Source organism: Carica papaya, chromosome 2 (assembly GCF_054855325.1).
Source record: "Carica papaya isolate Zhongbai chromosome 2, ASM5485532v1, whole genome shotgun sequence".
Lineage (NCBI taxonomy): Eukaryota > Viridiplantae > Streptophyta > Magnoliopsida > Brassicales > Caricaceae > Carica > Carica papaya.
In genome coordinates, this window is record NC_142310.1 from 34,489,103 (window position 1) to 34,504,830 (window position 15,728).

The window sequence follows — 15,728 nt, forward strand, 5'->3', positions numbered from 1 at the left end:
TTGAATTCAGATAATCACAGTATAAACTTAATTTATTAAGTACTTAAATATATAATTATCACTAGAATTGCAAAGTGGATGAATTTAATTATATCAAATCTTTATAGGAAAATGAGTTTCTGAAAAATCTTGTACGACATGTATCGTATTGTCATAGGAGTAAAAGTAAATATGAATTATGACATATAAACTGTTAATTTTTCTCTTCAATTTTTTTTTTTTTTTGTAACTGTGGATATCTATGTAACTTATTATATACATGTATACATACATATAAAATCATAAATTGCATTTCTTGGAAAGTTTGTACAGATAGGTATGAATCAATAATCAATTTGCTATCCTTTTATTTTAGTTAATAATATATTGCAAGTACAAAATTTTTAAAATGTTATGAAACTTTTGGATTTTTTTTTGAAAGAAATTTATTGCTCAAGTAATGAATGCTGAAAATTGCAATGTGTCAATTTTTTAATTTTGAAAAATATTTTTTAAAATAAAATTAAAGTAAAATATATATATATATTTAAGATAAGAGTTCATATTTCTTTAACTAAAATATTTAACTTAATCCTAATTTAATGAAAAAAAATTATTTTATTTTAATTTAAAAAAAAAATCTTAATTGGTTACCCTACTCCGATATACAGAAATTTCAAATTCAAACCAAACATATCGGCAGCTTTCAATTGAACAAAGGTGTTGACTTTACACCTTCACACGTTGATAAAATATAAATAAACTTAATAATTACAAAGACACAAAAGAAAAATACTCTCTCTGTTCGTCAGACTTCCAAACTAGAAAATTCCACCCAAAACCCACAATTCATTTATGATTTAAGATCCAATGTTTTTTTCTTTTTAAAAAAGGAAAACTTTGAAACCTTCTCCCACTAATTTATGGATTCTGTCATCATTTTTCTTCTCCTAATCTTCTTTGTTACATATGCAGAGCCCCACTTTCTACAACAGGTGTTGGAAAATTACTAAATGGTTTGGTTGGGCTGTTTGGATTACCTCTGTTTCTATCACCTCTAATGTAAAAGAAGAAGAAAAGAACAGTCTTGATTGATCTCGCCTTTTTTCTTCTTCAAAAAAAATGTCAACCATGAACAATACCAGTAGCAGTTCCAACATGGGTTCTCCTCTGTTCCATGAATTCAAGAGGCAAGCTTCGTTTTTTCTCAAAGAGAAGATCAGAACTGCGCGTTTGGCGTTGACTGATGTAACCCCTGCTGAATTGTGAGTTAAATCTTATAAAGTGCTTGTTTTTTTCTTTACTCAGAGAGATTTGTTATGTTTCTGTTTATGTAAATCTCTTCAGTCTTTTGTGTTTTGATCTTGTTTTTCTTTTTCTGGGTTGTGTTTAAAATGGTTGAAGAATGACTGAGGAAGCAACAAATGGGAATTCATGGGCACCAGACACAAGAACCCTAGGATCAATTTCAAGAGCTGCTTTTGAATTAGATGATTATTGGAGAATTGTGGAGATTCTGCATAAGAGGTCTGTGATCTTCACACTCATCATCATGATCTCATTTGGGTTTGTCAAATTTTTCATTGTTTCAATGTAAAAATATAAAAACAGATTGGCAAAATTTGAGAGGAAGAACTGGAGGGTGGCTTACAGTTCTGTCGTAGTACTTGAGCACTTACTGACTCATGGACCGGAGAGTGTAGCAGAAGAGTTTCAGAGTGATATTGGTATTATCACTGAGATTGGAAGCTTCCAACATATAGATGAGAAAGGGTTTGTATTAGTTTTTTAACTTGTCATCAATTGAAATAATGAGCATTCTTTGAAAATATCTTGAATATTTGCATAATAATTAAATTTAGAATAAAATAATAATAGAATGAACTGAGCACAGTGTAAATGTTAAAAGAAAAGAAAATGATGAATGCAGATTCAATTGGGGACTAGCTGTTAGAAGAAAATCAGAGTGGGTGTTAAAGCTGCTGCAGAAAGGACCTGTACTCAAGGAAGAGAGAGACCGAGCTCGAAAGCTTACACGAGGAATTAAGGGGTTTGGGAGCTTCTGCCAGAGATCTTCAGGAGGAGGAATTCTGCAGGAATCATCGCATGAAATCTATGGAAGAAGTAATTCAGATTTCATTAACAATGACCATCAGGAAAACCAGCTCTTGTCCTTGGATGAACTAGACTTGATCAAAGGAAAGACTCAAAGATCCGAACACAATAATCGTGAGCCTAGCAAGAGAGATGAGAACCTGAACTACTGGCAAGAGAGACCTGAAACAAATGAGAACATGGACATGGCTCGAAACAAGCAAGAGTTGCATAAATGGAGCGGAACTGGTGAATCGAATCCACTTTTGAGCAGCAAGAATGATGATGAGCACAGGATTGGAACTTCCATGGAAGATGATCATCCTTTCAGTGATGCCGAGAATCAGATCACCTTTTCATTGGTCCCAGCAGCAAGAGGTGGGTTACTCCTGCAAGGATGATTAGACAAACAATGAATAAGTTGAAATTTTCTGCATATTTTTAGCAGCCAAGTGTTTTTTTTTCTCTGACAATGTTGTCTTGTAGATAATTTTTGCAAAAGAAATCTGCTTCTTTCTCTAGTCATGCTTCTATGAACTTATCTGAACTGAGAATGTTCTATGGTGAATACAGTTAAAGGATATTGCTCATGGCCCCTATAAAAGAGCAAAGAGATTGTCTATTGCGCATTACTTTATTGTATGAAATAAAGGCATTTTCCAACACATTAAATATTAAATTAGAGGGATTTTCTTTATGAAATGAGTCTAAATGAACATCCATGATAAGCAATTAAATTCTGATTTTGGCAATCACCAAGTTTTTTTCCGCCACTCACAAGAAACCATAAACTGGGAACTGGCTCAATAACTCATAAATTAAAACCCCTGTTGTTGCATAATTGATAACATTTAATTCAATTATGTACATGGGAATTACAAGAACTGCGTTTTCAATAAGTTATCATATTGATTAATCCAAAAGCTTGAGTTGACAAGAAAAATTCTAATAAATTATTTGTATTATAAAATTACATACATACAAAAAGTGGCTGGGGAATTTGGGTTCAGGATCTGCAAAGCAAGTCTTGAATTGCAAGCCTTGGTGCATTGTTAGGAGTAAGATGCAAATTGCTCAGTTTCAAGTTGGTCATGGGTGTGGTCTCAAAGCCATTTTGCCAACCAATCACGTAAAGCTTCTTCTCCATAAGTGAACCCATCTTCTGCTGCAACCCGAGGATCATGCATTATTTCCTGAAAGCAAATTAACCTTAAGTTTTCTGTCAACTCAACGATAGAGTAAAGCTTAATGGAAATGGCAGCACATAAAAGGCCTTAACTTTAATAAAAAATCACACAAACCTTCGATCAATCTGTTCATTCGGTTATAAAATTACCATTTTTATACATTTTGGTTTGGCTTATTTTATCCAAAACCTTTCGATAACTAGCTGTAAAATGATTAGCCTGAAGGAGTAAATATTAGACTTGAGTGTCAGCACACCAATTCTATGAAACCCAGGATCGGTGTATAGAAAAGTACACTTTCGCTCACTACTTCTGCAGAAACTTGCACAGTAAAGGGTATCCTCTGTTACAAGTCTGCTGGTACCAAATCACATATCTTGCAGTGAAGTTCAGAATCAAGCAGGATATTTTGAGGTTTCAAATCACCATAAACAATCTCTTCAGGTTTGGTAGAGTCCAGGAAGCAAAGGGCACTAGAGATTCAGGAACTGTTCATTGGCAAGTAATATGTGACAGACTTCAGGGCATGCACCAATCAAAGTTTCCAGATGTGGATGTTGCAGTTTGCTAAGAATTTGATCCTCTACATGGGAATGAAGATTAACTTGGGTGCAAAGCAAAATTACCATGCTTCTTTTATAGGATAAATAACGTTTTAACACATAACCACATGCAAAAATTTATGCTTTCCTACAGGAAACATTAGCCATTTTGAGCAATATACCAATGTAAAAGATATAGAATTGCACTGTTGTACTTATTGAATAGGCATTGACAAAAAACCATTAGTTTTTCTTTCCTTTATCAGGACCTAGATTTCTTAATCATTATCTTATTCTTTGTTGTGTGTGCATGAGTTGAGTGAGACAGTACCCAACCTCTTATTGAAACTCTGATTGTCTTCTATAGCACAGTTCTACCCAACACTTCCTCTTTGTGAACACAAATTGTATCCCCCCGACCTATTCAAAAGCTCTCCAAAAACATTGCACCTTGCGGTTTGCATATCTGTCAGTGAAAATTCTGCTAATTCTGGCAAATCTTTGCAGCTCCAACTGGCCCCTGATTTCTCCAATGCTCTAACCAGCACACAGCTTCCAATTTTTGCTGCTACACCCTCTGCTTTCCTTGGAGAGTAGCAATGGATGTCTGTATGAGTTTAGTTCTCCAGCAACTTCATAACAACTATAGGTTGCTTCCTTTGCCCGACTATCGAGAACAGCAACATTTATCATGGTCTTTTGTAACTACCCTACTTTTTTTCTCTTTCTTTCAAGAGCGTCTTTAGTTCCCGGATTGTAGTTCCAAGTGCATCCTCAGCTTCCTTTCTGAGTTTAACTTCACAAGCATGGGCAGATTCAAAACCTTTGGCCTGAAGGAAATCAAGAATCATAGTTCTTAAAATTATTGGATATGCAAAGTAGCCTTTTTCCTAACTGATTAGTTTTTATGGGAAACAGAAAAGCTACCATTTTGTCCATTAAGCTGAACTTGATTGTTCGATTGCCAATGATTTATTTTCTGTTCTTGCCTGTAGGGAACAAAATCTACAATTTAGATTCCCCAAATGAAGTTGGAGCATTGAATTCATGGTAAACTTCCTGATAGCTTCAGTAGCTTCATTTTCCAATTTCTTGCACTTCAATTGCTCTGCAAATGCTTCATTCTTTAACATCTCAACTGCTAGCGTTGCTTCTTCAAGTTGAATATAGAAACATTCTCCCTCGGCCTTTGTATCATAATCTGAATATACCCTTCTCTCAGCAATAGTATATGCTGGGTCTGTGGTAGTAATCCTTGCACTAAGTAAGCTCTGATGATAGGGAAAACATGTATTGCCTGCATTAGATAAACCAGGTGCTAAAAGCACTTTCCCCTCAACTTCTTCATCCGGAACCTGATTGGTTGTTCCTGCACAAACTACAGTTCTTGCAGATCTGGAATGAAAATTTTCTGGGCGGAGTAATAAACTACTTTTCTATTTTGCAGTGACCTACTCCTGAAAATTGCTGGAGTTGAAACTTCCATTTTATGAAACCTAGGACCTTCAGACATGCTTTCTTCTGTTGACAATCTAGATTTCATAGAATCTGGGTGCACATTTGGCTGCATAATTTGATTTGATGGAGCTCTTTTTTTCACCTTCATATAACTGTATAAACCATTAGAGTAACGTGGAAAAAGTAGAAGAAGGAAAGGGAGAAGAAAAAGAACTTTTTTCAGCTTAGTTCTGACTACACAAGCCAATCTATAACAAAGAGGAAAAAAAGAAGCAGATAGATAATGGATTTTTATTTAGATAAAATTTTATTTTTGCTGCAGCATCAAGTATATAAAGGAGTCTTGCAAGAGAAAAAAAAACATGTTTCAGTAGAACAAAAGGCTAGCTGAAGCATAGCTAGATGTTACTAATAATTTGATCTTGAGCTGAAAATGGCTGAAATCATAAGGAGTCGCTTACCTCTCTAGTTTGGTACCCATAACAAGCTTCCTGATGCCATGTCTCTTCACCATCTCAATGATCCCTTCATGAACTTGATCAGCCTCAGTCGTGGGCATACTTCCTTTAACCTGCAAGAAAAGTAGATAACTACCTTCCATAAGGTGCACTTGATAGGAGGATCTTAAAAAAGAGACAATCTACTACCCATTTTTAACCAATGGACATGCAGTTATTTTACGAAAAACAAATAGCACGAGAGAACTATAAAAGCCTGAAGAATATTGATTCTTCTTCTCCTTTTTCACTGAAGTCTTATTCATGGTAAATGTCATAGACCACATTCCAAAAGCATTATGATTCGTTCAAACCCAAATTTATTTAACTTCATATCATGCGTATTTCCCCATGATTATTGATTGCCATTTGGAAAGAAGCAAACATATTAGATGAGAAAAATTCACTTGAAAAGGAAAGGGAAGTGTATCAACTTAATAGTTAACATGGCTAAAAATCTTCTGGAACACATTTAATTAACTTATTGGCTCAACAAAGACGAAACTTTTTAGAGAAGGATTCTCATATCTGTAGATTCAGCCTACTCGAACCTTCAACGAACAGAAATAGGTGTTTCTTCAAGTTTTCAATCATTAACCAGTTTTCTTTTTAAGATATATTAACTAACACTTGGAAGAATATGCAGGAAAAAAAAAACTATTTTAACTGCAATTGCTAAAGAACTGTGCAAAAATAAGATAATCACCCAAATGCCAATTTTCATCAACAAAAGTCCAATTTCATAATCCAGAAAAAAAACTCGACAATATCCATGTAACTACGTATTATTAACATCTATAGAGCAAAAAGGTACAATTGTTCTACAGCAAGTACTCAAGTAGTTATCTAAAAGTTTACTCATCTGTTCCTTCTCTTCCCTTCTAAATGCAGACAGAACTTGGGTATTTTCTCGACTTGCCTGCAGTTTCCCTACTGCAAGGAGGAACCAATGATGAAAGTATCTTGGGTTATATTTAGTTAGACCTTATTCTATTCTCGTTCTATTCGCATATATTCTTAGTATCTAGAATTTAGTAATAAGCAAACCTGGGATCTTTGGTCAATAATATATGCACATTTTCAATTCTATAATAAATTTGTATTCTTACTAAAAGTAATATAAAGCACATATAACACCCATTCTATACCATTGAAATCTGAAAAAAAAAAAAAAAAAAAACAAGCTGCGTGATTGTTCTTTACTCCGCAAACAAAAAGATTTAAATTTGGAAACGAATTATTCAAAAATCTCTAAGGTATTTACAAGAATCTGACCTACATTCTACTTTGCGTAACAACTTAAACAAACCCATTAAAGCTGAGGAAAAAATTGAAGAAAAAAACAGACCCGGTAACAAAGAATGATCAGTACATATATGCTCACTCATATACTTATATATTCAGACAGAGAGAGGGAGAGAAAGAGAGAGAGAGAGAGAGGGAGAGAGTTTTACTTAAGACACGTAAAGCTCCATTTAAGCAAGCCCATAGCTTTGTCCACAGACTTGCCAACAGCTACATACACCTTCTCACAATTACGGCCACCGTCAGCGATCTCAGGCGACTGTGAACTGACCGGACGGTTGAAACTTGAAGGAGACGATAACCCAGGAAGTGGATTCCGGGTCAGATCGTATTGGGGTGGGTATCCGGGCTGTAGAAGCTCCATAGTTGATTTTTCGGGTGAAGTTTGTTTCACCTGAAATTGGCGAATTAACCAGTGATTTGGCGTGGGTCATTGACTTACTACCAAACCGAGGCCTGAGTGTTGATTTCTTTGCTGACTAAATTAGGGAGAGGAAATTTTTGTTATGAGAATAAAAGTTAAAAAAACCTAATTGTTATTGTTTCGTATTATTTTAATAATAAAAATAAAATTATTTTTTTAAAAAAAAACCATGACTAAATAAAAATATTTAATATATTTTAATATTTTTACATAAAAATAAAATTACCCTTACATGCAACTGGAATTGAGACATTACTATAGTTTTTATTTCAATTTTAAGAATATCATTATATTAATTTTGTGGGTTCTCTGCTTCGACAGGACAGTTAGTAATTCTTAGCTTTTATTATGAAATTATATATATATATATATAAATATATAAAAACTTAACTAAGATCACAATTAAAGAATTACATGGATCATCTTGAAATTAAATTTTCGTCAGCTCCCATTTGATTTGAACTCTTTTTTTTTTTTTTTATCTATATAAAATTTGGTTTGTTTTTCAATATGTTATGGTTATCTTAATTAAAAAATATATAGTTATTACGAATAAATTTTTTACTTAAAATATAATAAATTTTTTTCAAACTGAACATAATTTTTATTTCGTCTGTAAATGTAATAGAGTGCGCTAAGAATTATCTAAAATTGTTAATCTAATTCTTTAAAATTAACATAGTAAATTTTTAATTTTAATGAATCAAATATTATACATCAGTCATTATCATTTTATAATATACCAACAAATAGTGAGTTTTGTATTTTCAATAACATTTAAAATTTTTAATCTTCGAATATAACGTAAAAATTTTAATTAGATTGTATTTATAACTCGCCGTATTAATTTAAAATCTGTAATTTATATAAACAAAGCCACATATATAAATTAAGAAAACCATATCCCTATTATTTTTCTAAATTTTATTAACCATATGTTTAGATATGTATAACTTTGGATTCCATGTGGGTCACGATCAAATAAACTACCACACCGTACGAACTTAATTCTTGTATTCTTTCTCAAAAATAAAATAAAATATAATCTTAGAATTAAATTATGAATGTTTATTTTATAGTCAAAGTTCAATAGGGTTTCCACAAGAAATGTCTAAAGAAAATTTTAAATTCTGTCAATAAACAGATAATATAATATTCATGTCAAAAAATGGATAGGCAGAAGAAGTCTTACTTGAAACTTAAAAAGACATTACATTATTTTATGGACAACCAATTTTTATATTTATTGTAATGCATTGTAAAGATTTTTTAGACCTTATAAAGACAATGCAATAAGAAAAATATACTAATGGGAAGAAAAAAAAAAATTGCAAATTTCTTTAAATTAGCATTGAAATCCAAGTGTTGAATGACTACAAATATTAATAAATGAATTTCAAAATTATCCCATCGTCTCCTTCAAACTTTTTTCAACAGTAAAATTCAAGAGAAAGAAAGCTTAAAAAAGAAACTATTTAGCTGCAACTCCGTTACCCAAGACCAGAAATTAAGATCATTTACTCATTCAACTCCTCTTTCTTCATATAATCAGAAGCATTTCCTGTGCACAATGGAAGGTCCAGATTCATCGTACTCGGCCTTGGCAATCCACATCTGTATTTTGATAATTACACAGTTAATAATCAAACAAGGAACCTGCAAATCAAAGATTTCGAGAACACCAACACAATCATTATAAACATACCTGCTGGAAAGTACTGAGAGATGCCAAGATAGATCCTCCAATCCACACGCTGTATTTTCTCTCCGGCGGAGCCACCACCTTGATCTTCATGCTACTCGGTGCCAAAGCAGTGATTTCCTTACTCATCCGATCAGCAATACCGCCGAACATGGTAGATCCACCACTAAGGACAATATTCCCGTATAAATCCTTCCTAATATCCACATCACACTTCATGATAGAATTATACGTGGTTTCATGAATCCCCGCTGCTTCCATTCCGATCATCGATGGCTGGAAGAGGACTTCTGGGCATCGGAAACGCTCAGCACCAATGGTGATCACCTGTCCATCAGGCAACTCATAGCTCTTCTCGAATGAAGAACTGGTCTTTGAAGTTTCCAGCTCTTGCTCAAAGTCAAGAGCTATATATGATAGCTTCTCCTTCATGTCCCTCACGATTTCACGCTCGGCAGTGGTAGTGAAAGAATACCCACGTTCGGTCAAGATTTTCATAAGGTGGTCTGTAAGGTCTCGACCAGCTAGGTCAAGACGGAGGATTGCATGGGGGAGAGCGTAGCCCTCGTAAATTGGAACTGTGTGACTAACTCCATCTCCAGAATCCAAAACAATGCCTGTGCAAAGGATAATTGTTTTCATATATTGAGAAACGCTGGAAAATACACTTTAGAATTTCTTCTTTGAAGAAGATTGTAATGCTTGGAAATAAAGAACATCTATGATTCTCTTAAAAATAAGGAGACATTCGACAAAAGAGTAACAAACAATATATATTATAAAGAAGAAAGAGAAAATACAAACGTAGAGTAAAAAGTGAAGTTACGAATGTATAAATTCATTTGATACAAATAAATTTTCTTATATATATATATATACATAAACGATATAAACAAAAGTCAGTGTTATCCACTAATCAAGTCATGTTACCACTAATGATAGAAATAAAAGCTAATATTTATGTTAACAAACTAAACTAAGATAAATAATAAACTTGATTAAATAAAGACCATGTGCTGGCTGGTGTTGTAGTTTTAACAAGAATCAGTATCAATCGAATAGAGCTATATAAGTCAGATCACTTACCAGTTGTACGACCACTGGCGTATAAGGAGAGAACAGCCTGGATAGCTACATACATAGCAGGAGTATTGAAAGTCTCAAACATGATCTGGGTCATCTTCTCCCTATTGGCTTTTGGGTTGAGAGGAGCTTCAGTGAGAAGAACTGGGTGTTCTTCTGGGGCTACACGGAGCTCATTATAGAATGTGTGATGCCAAATCTTCTCCATATCATCCCAGTTATTTACAATACCATGCTCAATTGGGTACTTCAAACTCAAAATTCCACGCTTAGATTGAGCTTCATCGCCAACATATGCATCTTTTTGGCCCATGCCAACCATGACGCCTGTATGACGAGGGCGACCTACAATGCTAGGGAAGACAGCCCTTGGAGCATCATCGCCAGCAAATCCAGCCTTAACCATTCCAGTCCCGTTATCACAGACGAGTGGCTGGACATCTTCACCATCTGCCATCTTTAATCACCAGCTTCAACATGTCACATGCAGGAAAGTAGAGTCAGGCAAGAAGAAAAAAATCTAACCTTTAATTTGTAAACTGCAAGGTGTTCACATATAATGTTTCACTTATTCTTCTTATCGTCCATAAATGTGATTCGAAGTCAAGGCCAAACAAAATCTCAGGACAAGGAAATTTTTTGAATGTCATCAATCTCAATATGTTCCAAATAACTTACAAGTAACAAAAATACAAAATGGATCTCTTCCATTTAGAAGGATTTCACTATTCATTGCCATTAATCTCAAAAGGAGAAAAAAACAGAAGGTGTTATCATTGGTGAATGCAAAAATTTTCAGATAATAATTCGAAGAATGTGAGAATGATATTGAAGTTTAAATCGTGATAAATTCTCTTTCATTCAACAATATATTCTATTATTCTAAATAAATAAGAGAATGTAAATATACAAACAAAATAATCACAATGTATAGAACCTTGGATTGTGAACTAAGTCGGATGAATCACCTAAATAACCACGAATCAATCAAATGAAAAAGGGAAAGAAAAAAACAATGTGATTGACTGAGGTCAAATAAAATCATAGTTGATATGTAGATGGACTGCAATTTAAGAAAACCAGATGGGTAATGAAAATAAGAAGAAGAAATTTACCTTGGAAAATTTAGATAAGGAGCAAGATAATGAGGTAGAAGAAAATGAGGAAGACAAAAGGAAGAGTTGAAAAAAATTCAAACACCAAAATGGGAGTGGAATTACATATATATATATATATATTCATTTTTCCTTATTTGACAACCACATCCTTCCATGAGAAACGGGCACAACCATTGCCATTGAAAAATAGGCAACCACAGAGAGAGACAGACAGACAGACACCATTCCAAGTTTTTTTTTTTTTTGGTTCTAATTTCTTTTAAATATATTTTAGAATATTATTCCATTAGATATTTTGTTTCTATTTTTGTTTGATATAAAATAATTTTATTTCTAATTTCAGTTAAAATTTACAATTACCTACAAACATTAAAAATCCCTAAAATTAATATTAATATATGTTTTACAGAAAAAAATAGATTTTTCAAATAAAGATATATATTTTTCAATTTTTTTACAAATTGGACATTTAAATGTGAGAGTCTTTGATCTCGATCATAAGCCTGCAATCTAAAATATATTATAGACATTGATCTTAGCAATTTATATCAATATTTAATTTACTATAAGTTATTTTATAAGCAAATATATTAAAACTTTTTTCATTTTGATTTGAGTATTCAAGTGTTCTGTATACATAGAAAGTAAAATACTTGTTCTAACATACAATCAATTCAGGATTATACGAAGCTCTCTCGTGCTCTTGAGGAGGTTGGCACTCATTTCTATCTAGATTATTGTGGTATTGCTCAAACTTGTCTAATTGGTTATTAACTTCTTGTTTTTTTATTTTACTTTTTATTGATTTTTTTTATATTTATAAATTCTTTCATGTCGTTTATATATTATATTATTTTAAATTTTTTTTATAGAATTAAGAATAATTAATTAGTGTTTGATATGATTCATCATTCATGTGCAAAAGCATATAATATAATTGCACCTAAAAAAATAATAATAATAATAGTGGGCCAAATAAACAAATCACACATAGGGAAGTCCAATTAACACAGACATGGACTTTCTTAATAGTATTATTTACATCTATTTTTATGTGGGACTCAGCCCATCCACATCCATGTGGTATGGCTTTTTTTTTATACACGTGTGATTATATATAAACTTAAGTTCTATATAAAATGGTGAGAAAATAAATAAATAATTTTTTTCTTTTTAAAAAAAAAAAAAAAGTAAAAGAGATGATGGGGTGAGATCAGACGGGGCATGATGATCGGAGATGGGAAGCAGAATGATTAAGCATGAGCATGACTATTGAGCTGCAATTATATTTCATCAGAGTCTTTGGTTTTCATACTTTTTTAAGTATCATGCACCACCCCACATAATTATCATTAATTATTTATTTAATTCCCCCCCCCCCCCCCCCCTCCGTAAGTATTTAAGTGATTATGTGTGTGTGTATACACACACACACACACACACACGTATATATGTACCATAAGTCATGTTTAAAACAAGGGATGTTCAAGTATTGGCAAGTACCACCATGTCCATATTGTTCGTGCCCTTATATTTATTTTTCATTGCACCACATTTACTAATACAACTAATTTTATTTTTTATAAGAATAATAAATTTTTTTTATTTTTACTCTGAATGACATAAATAATAAATTAAAGAATATAACGTATCTGTTTATATTAGTTTAGTGACTTAATTAATAAATGATAATAATTATTTTTTTTGTCAAATCTAGTAAATCGATTATCATGACCGTAAAAACTAAAATAAAAAATATTGGCTCGTATGTTATAATAATCAAAAGTTTGGGGGCGTAAATATAAATTGAATAAAAAGTAGGGACCTATTTGTAAAATAATTATTCAACTGAAAAGTTGAAAGCATAAGCCACCAAGAGTCGCGTGTTAAAACTGCTACTACCCACCTAGGCCTTAATCATGGTTTACGATGATGCATTTGATGTGGTGAAATCCAAGCAATCCAAGTGGGCCCCGCTACTTTTACAAAACGAGATATTCACATGAATTATATCGTCTCATTTATTGTTGCGTTGAGATATTTGAATATCTTAAATTTTTTTAAAAAAATAAAATAAAATAAATAAAACGACAGAAAAGAAAAAAACATACCGAATCCGCCAACCTCCGAATTTGCCACTTCCCATTTTCAACGCGGGAATCCTAAGAACCCTCCTGCATGGCCCAGTGGGGCCCACTTAGTGTATAGCCCCCACACAACACGGAATTGGCCTGCAAAAAATGGGACCCACATGGGAAATATATATATATATATATATATACACACACACACGTATATGTATTTACCCACGTACATATCCGATGATAACATGCAACCAATTTAGAGTCCAAAAAATTAAAAACTTTAATTGGTGTTTGGAATCTAGATAGCTACGAGGTGATCGATTTGTCTTTTAATTAATTGTTTTATTGCTATTTGGTGTAGAGTATTGTTGAGTCTAATTTAATTAACAATTAATAATTAGAGTTGTGGTGGAATCTCCGTCGAACATGTAGGATTTTTATTTCATCAACTCTATTATTTTCTATTTTAGGAATCTTTTTAGTTTCCTTTTCGATTCATCTCCTAAATTTGGAAGTGCCCCATTGCTGAAGCTCTGTGGTTGAATTTTTGACGGAATTAGTTTTGTGAGAGAGAGAAAATGGAGGGTATTACAGAAACTGGTAAGAAGCTTCAATCATCTTTGTTTCCTAAACCGGATAACTTGGATATGGCTAGTTACAGTTCGTCTCAAGTGATTCTTCCTGTGCGTCAATTATCTCCATCTCCAACTTCTGATAACAAAAGACCCGGTATACCTCCTACGAACCCTAAGAGTGACACCCCTCTAGGATTTTCTGCAATTATTCAGTCTTCTCCTCAGTTGATACCCATTTCGAGCCGGAGAGCTTTGGAGAAGTCGGTTTCCATGAAGGAGAATTCAAAGGTAGAAAAGCCAACCCAATTCGTGAAACAAGCATCTGAACGGAAGAAAGAAGGGATGGGGGACTGCAAATCTGGGGGAGAGGTAGTGAACGACTTGCTTAATTCATACATGAATTTGGACAATATCGATCTTCTGAATTCGTCAGGTACTGAGGATAAGGATTTGGACAGTAGAGCGAGTGAGACAAAGACAAACGAAGGTGAAAACAGTGACGATGAAGTTGAAAGCTGCCTCAATGGAAATCCAGAGAAGAGGGAAGGAATCAAGATAGTAGCTGGTGGAGATATTGCATCACCTACCCGTCACTATAGAAGTTTTTCAATGGATAGTTACATGGGTAGTTTCCTTTTTGGTGAAGAATCACTGAAGCTTTCTCCTTCCAAAACCCAGAATTCTCAGCAATCGCCTGCAAATTTAGCAGATGGGAATTTGCCAAATGGCGAGTTTACCAAATCTGAGCTCAAAAAGATTATGGCTAACGAGAAGCTCGCCGAGATTGCACTGTCAGACCCTAAAAGGGTCAAGAGAATTCTGGCCAACCGTCAATCTGCTGCTCGTTCCAAGGAGCGTAAGATGCAATATGTTGCAGAATTGGAGCAAAAAGTACATACTTTGCAATCAGAAGTAACCAGTTTGTCTGCGCAGCTGACATTGTTGCAGGGAGATTCTGCAGGGTTTACAAGTCAGAATAATGAGTTGAAATTTCATCTTCAGGCCATGGAACAAGAAGCTCAACTCAAAGATGCTTTGAATGAAGCATTAGCTACAGAAGTTCAACGATTGAAGCTTGCTACTGCAGAATTTACAGGAAAGGCTCATCTTTCCAACTGTATGGCTCAGCAGCTTTCTATCAATCATCAGCTGTTCCAGCTTTGTCAACTGCATGATAAAAGACAGTGCCAACAGCATAATGGCGATTCTAATATGCATGACAGGGAATAATTTACCCTTGGGAAAACCATGAAGTTCTGTTAATTCGAGTTAAAAAGGATCTGACCCAGTTTGAAATAAGGACAATAGAAAATCATGTATAAGCTCCAATATCTACATAATCTATAATTCACTTAAGAAAATTTGACAATTGTTTTGTTCTTGAGGTTGGTTTGATGCCAAAATATAGAGAGTTGGAAGTTTAACTCTTGTTTATGAATGAGATTATCTTTATGTATTGAATTATCATAGAAAATTATGTAATCATTTAAACCAAGTAATATTTAAACAGTGATCATGACTAAAATTGTAACTTACTCTTAAAAAAATTATGTATTGTTATTATATTTCATTCATAAAATCAAATATATTACTTAACAATCAATATGATAATAGCGAGAGTAATGATATAATTATAAAAATTTAAAAGATATTTTAGTATTTTCTTGCAAATTTTTTATT

At 33.3% G+C, this 15,728-nt stretch overlaps 3 protein-coding genes and 1 pseudogene across 7 annotated transcripts; 2 read left to right on the forward strand and 2 right to left on the reverse strand.

Annotated features, from left to right (window-relative positions):
- The first annotated feature begins 759 nt into the window (after positions 1-759).
- On the forward strand, positions 760-2,594 carry LOC110812150 (ENTH/VHS family protein). Its single transcript, XM_022038840.2, has 4 exons — positions 760-1,244; positions 1,384-1,506; positions 1,591-1,752; positions 1,910-2,594. Exons 1-4 carry the CDS (start codon positions 1,102-1,104, stop codon positions 2,472-2,474), a joined length of 993 nt encoding a protein of 330 aa, XP_021894532.1. The 5' UTR covers positions 760-1,101; the 3' UTR covers positions 2,475-2,594.
- LOC110812151 (uncharacterized) lies at positions 1,820-7,559 on the reverse strand. 4 transcript variants are annotated; one of them, XR_015817331.1, is made up of 7 exons: positions 7,212-7,559; positions 5,722-6,690; positions 5,258-5,412; positions 4,730-5,180; positions 4,139-4,632; positions 3,056-3,266; positions 1,820-2,462 (listed from the first exon to the last, which is right to left on the reverse strand). XR_015817331.1 is itself a non-coding variant. In XM_088214320.1 (5 exons), exons 2-4 carry the CDS (start codon positions 5,859-5,861, stop codon positions 4,741-4,743), a joined length of 735 nt encoding a protein of 244 aa, XP_088070446.1. In that variant the 5' UTR covers positions 5,862-6,690; positions 7,212-7,559; the 3' UTR covers positions 3,990-4,632; positions 4,730-4,740. The 4 variants fall into 4 exon arrangements, 1 of the variants encoding a protein (XP_088070446.1); XR_015817330.1 differs by having other exon boundaries at positions 3,052-3,266; XR_015817332.1 differs by having other exon boundaries at positions 3,052-3,266; positions 5,722-5,831; positions 7,212-7,557.
- A 1,253-nt stretch (positions 7,560-8,812) lies between these two features.
- On the reverse strand, positions 8,813-11,477 carry LOC110812077 (actin-like). Of its 2 annotated transcripts, none has more exons than XM_088214319.1 (4): positions 11,387-11,477; positions 10,275-10,741; positions 9,192-9,805; positions 8,813-9,100 (listed from the first exon to the last, which is right to left on the reverse strand). In XM_088214319.1, the coding sequence occupies exons 2-4, from the start codon at positions 10,726-10,728 to the stop codon at positions 9,035-9,037; spliced, it is 1,134 nt and encodes a 377-aa protein (XP_088070445.1). In that variant the 5' UTR covers positions 10,729-10,741; positions 11,387-11,477; the 3' UTR covers positions 8,813-9,034. The 2 variants fall into 2 exon arrangements, with proteins under 2 accessions (XP_088070445.1, XP_021894447.1); XM_022038755.2 differs by having other exon boundaries at positions 10,275-10,728; positions 11,387-11,469.
- Positions 11,478-13,714: 2,237 nt separating this feature from the next.
- On the forward strand, positions 13,715-15,482 carry LOC110812170 (bZIP transcription factor 29 pseudogene; annotated as a pseudogene).
- Positions 15,483-15,728: the final 246 nt, after the last annotated feature.

Coding starts and splice junctions, on each gene's coding strand:
- LOC110812150 (XM_022038840.2), top strand. CDS start 1,102: ATGTCAACCATGAACAATACCAGTAGCAGTTCCAACATGGGTTCTCCT. Junction 1,507..1,590: donor GTGGAGATTCTGCATAAGAG/GTCTGTGATCTT, acceptor ATATAAAAACAG/ATTGGCAAAATTTGAGAGGA. Junction 1,753..1,909: donor CAACATATAGATGAGAAAGG/GTTTGTATTAGT, acceptor TGATGAATGCAG/ATTCAATTGGGGACTAGCTG.
- LOC110812151 (XM_088214320.1), bottom strand. CDS start 5,861: ATGGAAGGTAGTTATCTACTTTTCTTGCAGGTTAAAGGAAGTATGCCC. Junction 5,413..5,721: donor ATGGGTACCAAACTAGAGAG/GTAAGCGACTCC, acceptor TGGTTTATACAG/TTATATGAAGGTGAAAAAAA. Junction 5,181..5,257: donor AACTCCAGCAATTTTCAGGA/GTAGGTCACTGC, acceptor CAAGAACTGTAG/TTTGTGCAGGAACAACCAAT.
- LOC110812077 (XM_088214319.1), bottom strand. CDS start 10,728: ATGGCAGATGGTGAAGATGTCCAGCCACTCGTCTGTGATAACGGGACT. Junction 9,806..10,274: donor CGCCAGTGGTCGTACAACTG/GTAAGTGATCTG, acceptor TCCTTTGCACAG/GCATTGTTTTGGATTCTGGA. Junction 9,101..9,191: donor CTCTCAGTACTTTCCAGCAG/GTATGTTTATAA, acceptor ATCAAAATACAG/ATGTGGATTGCCAAGGCCGA.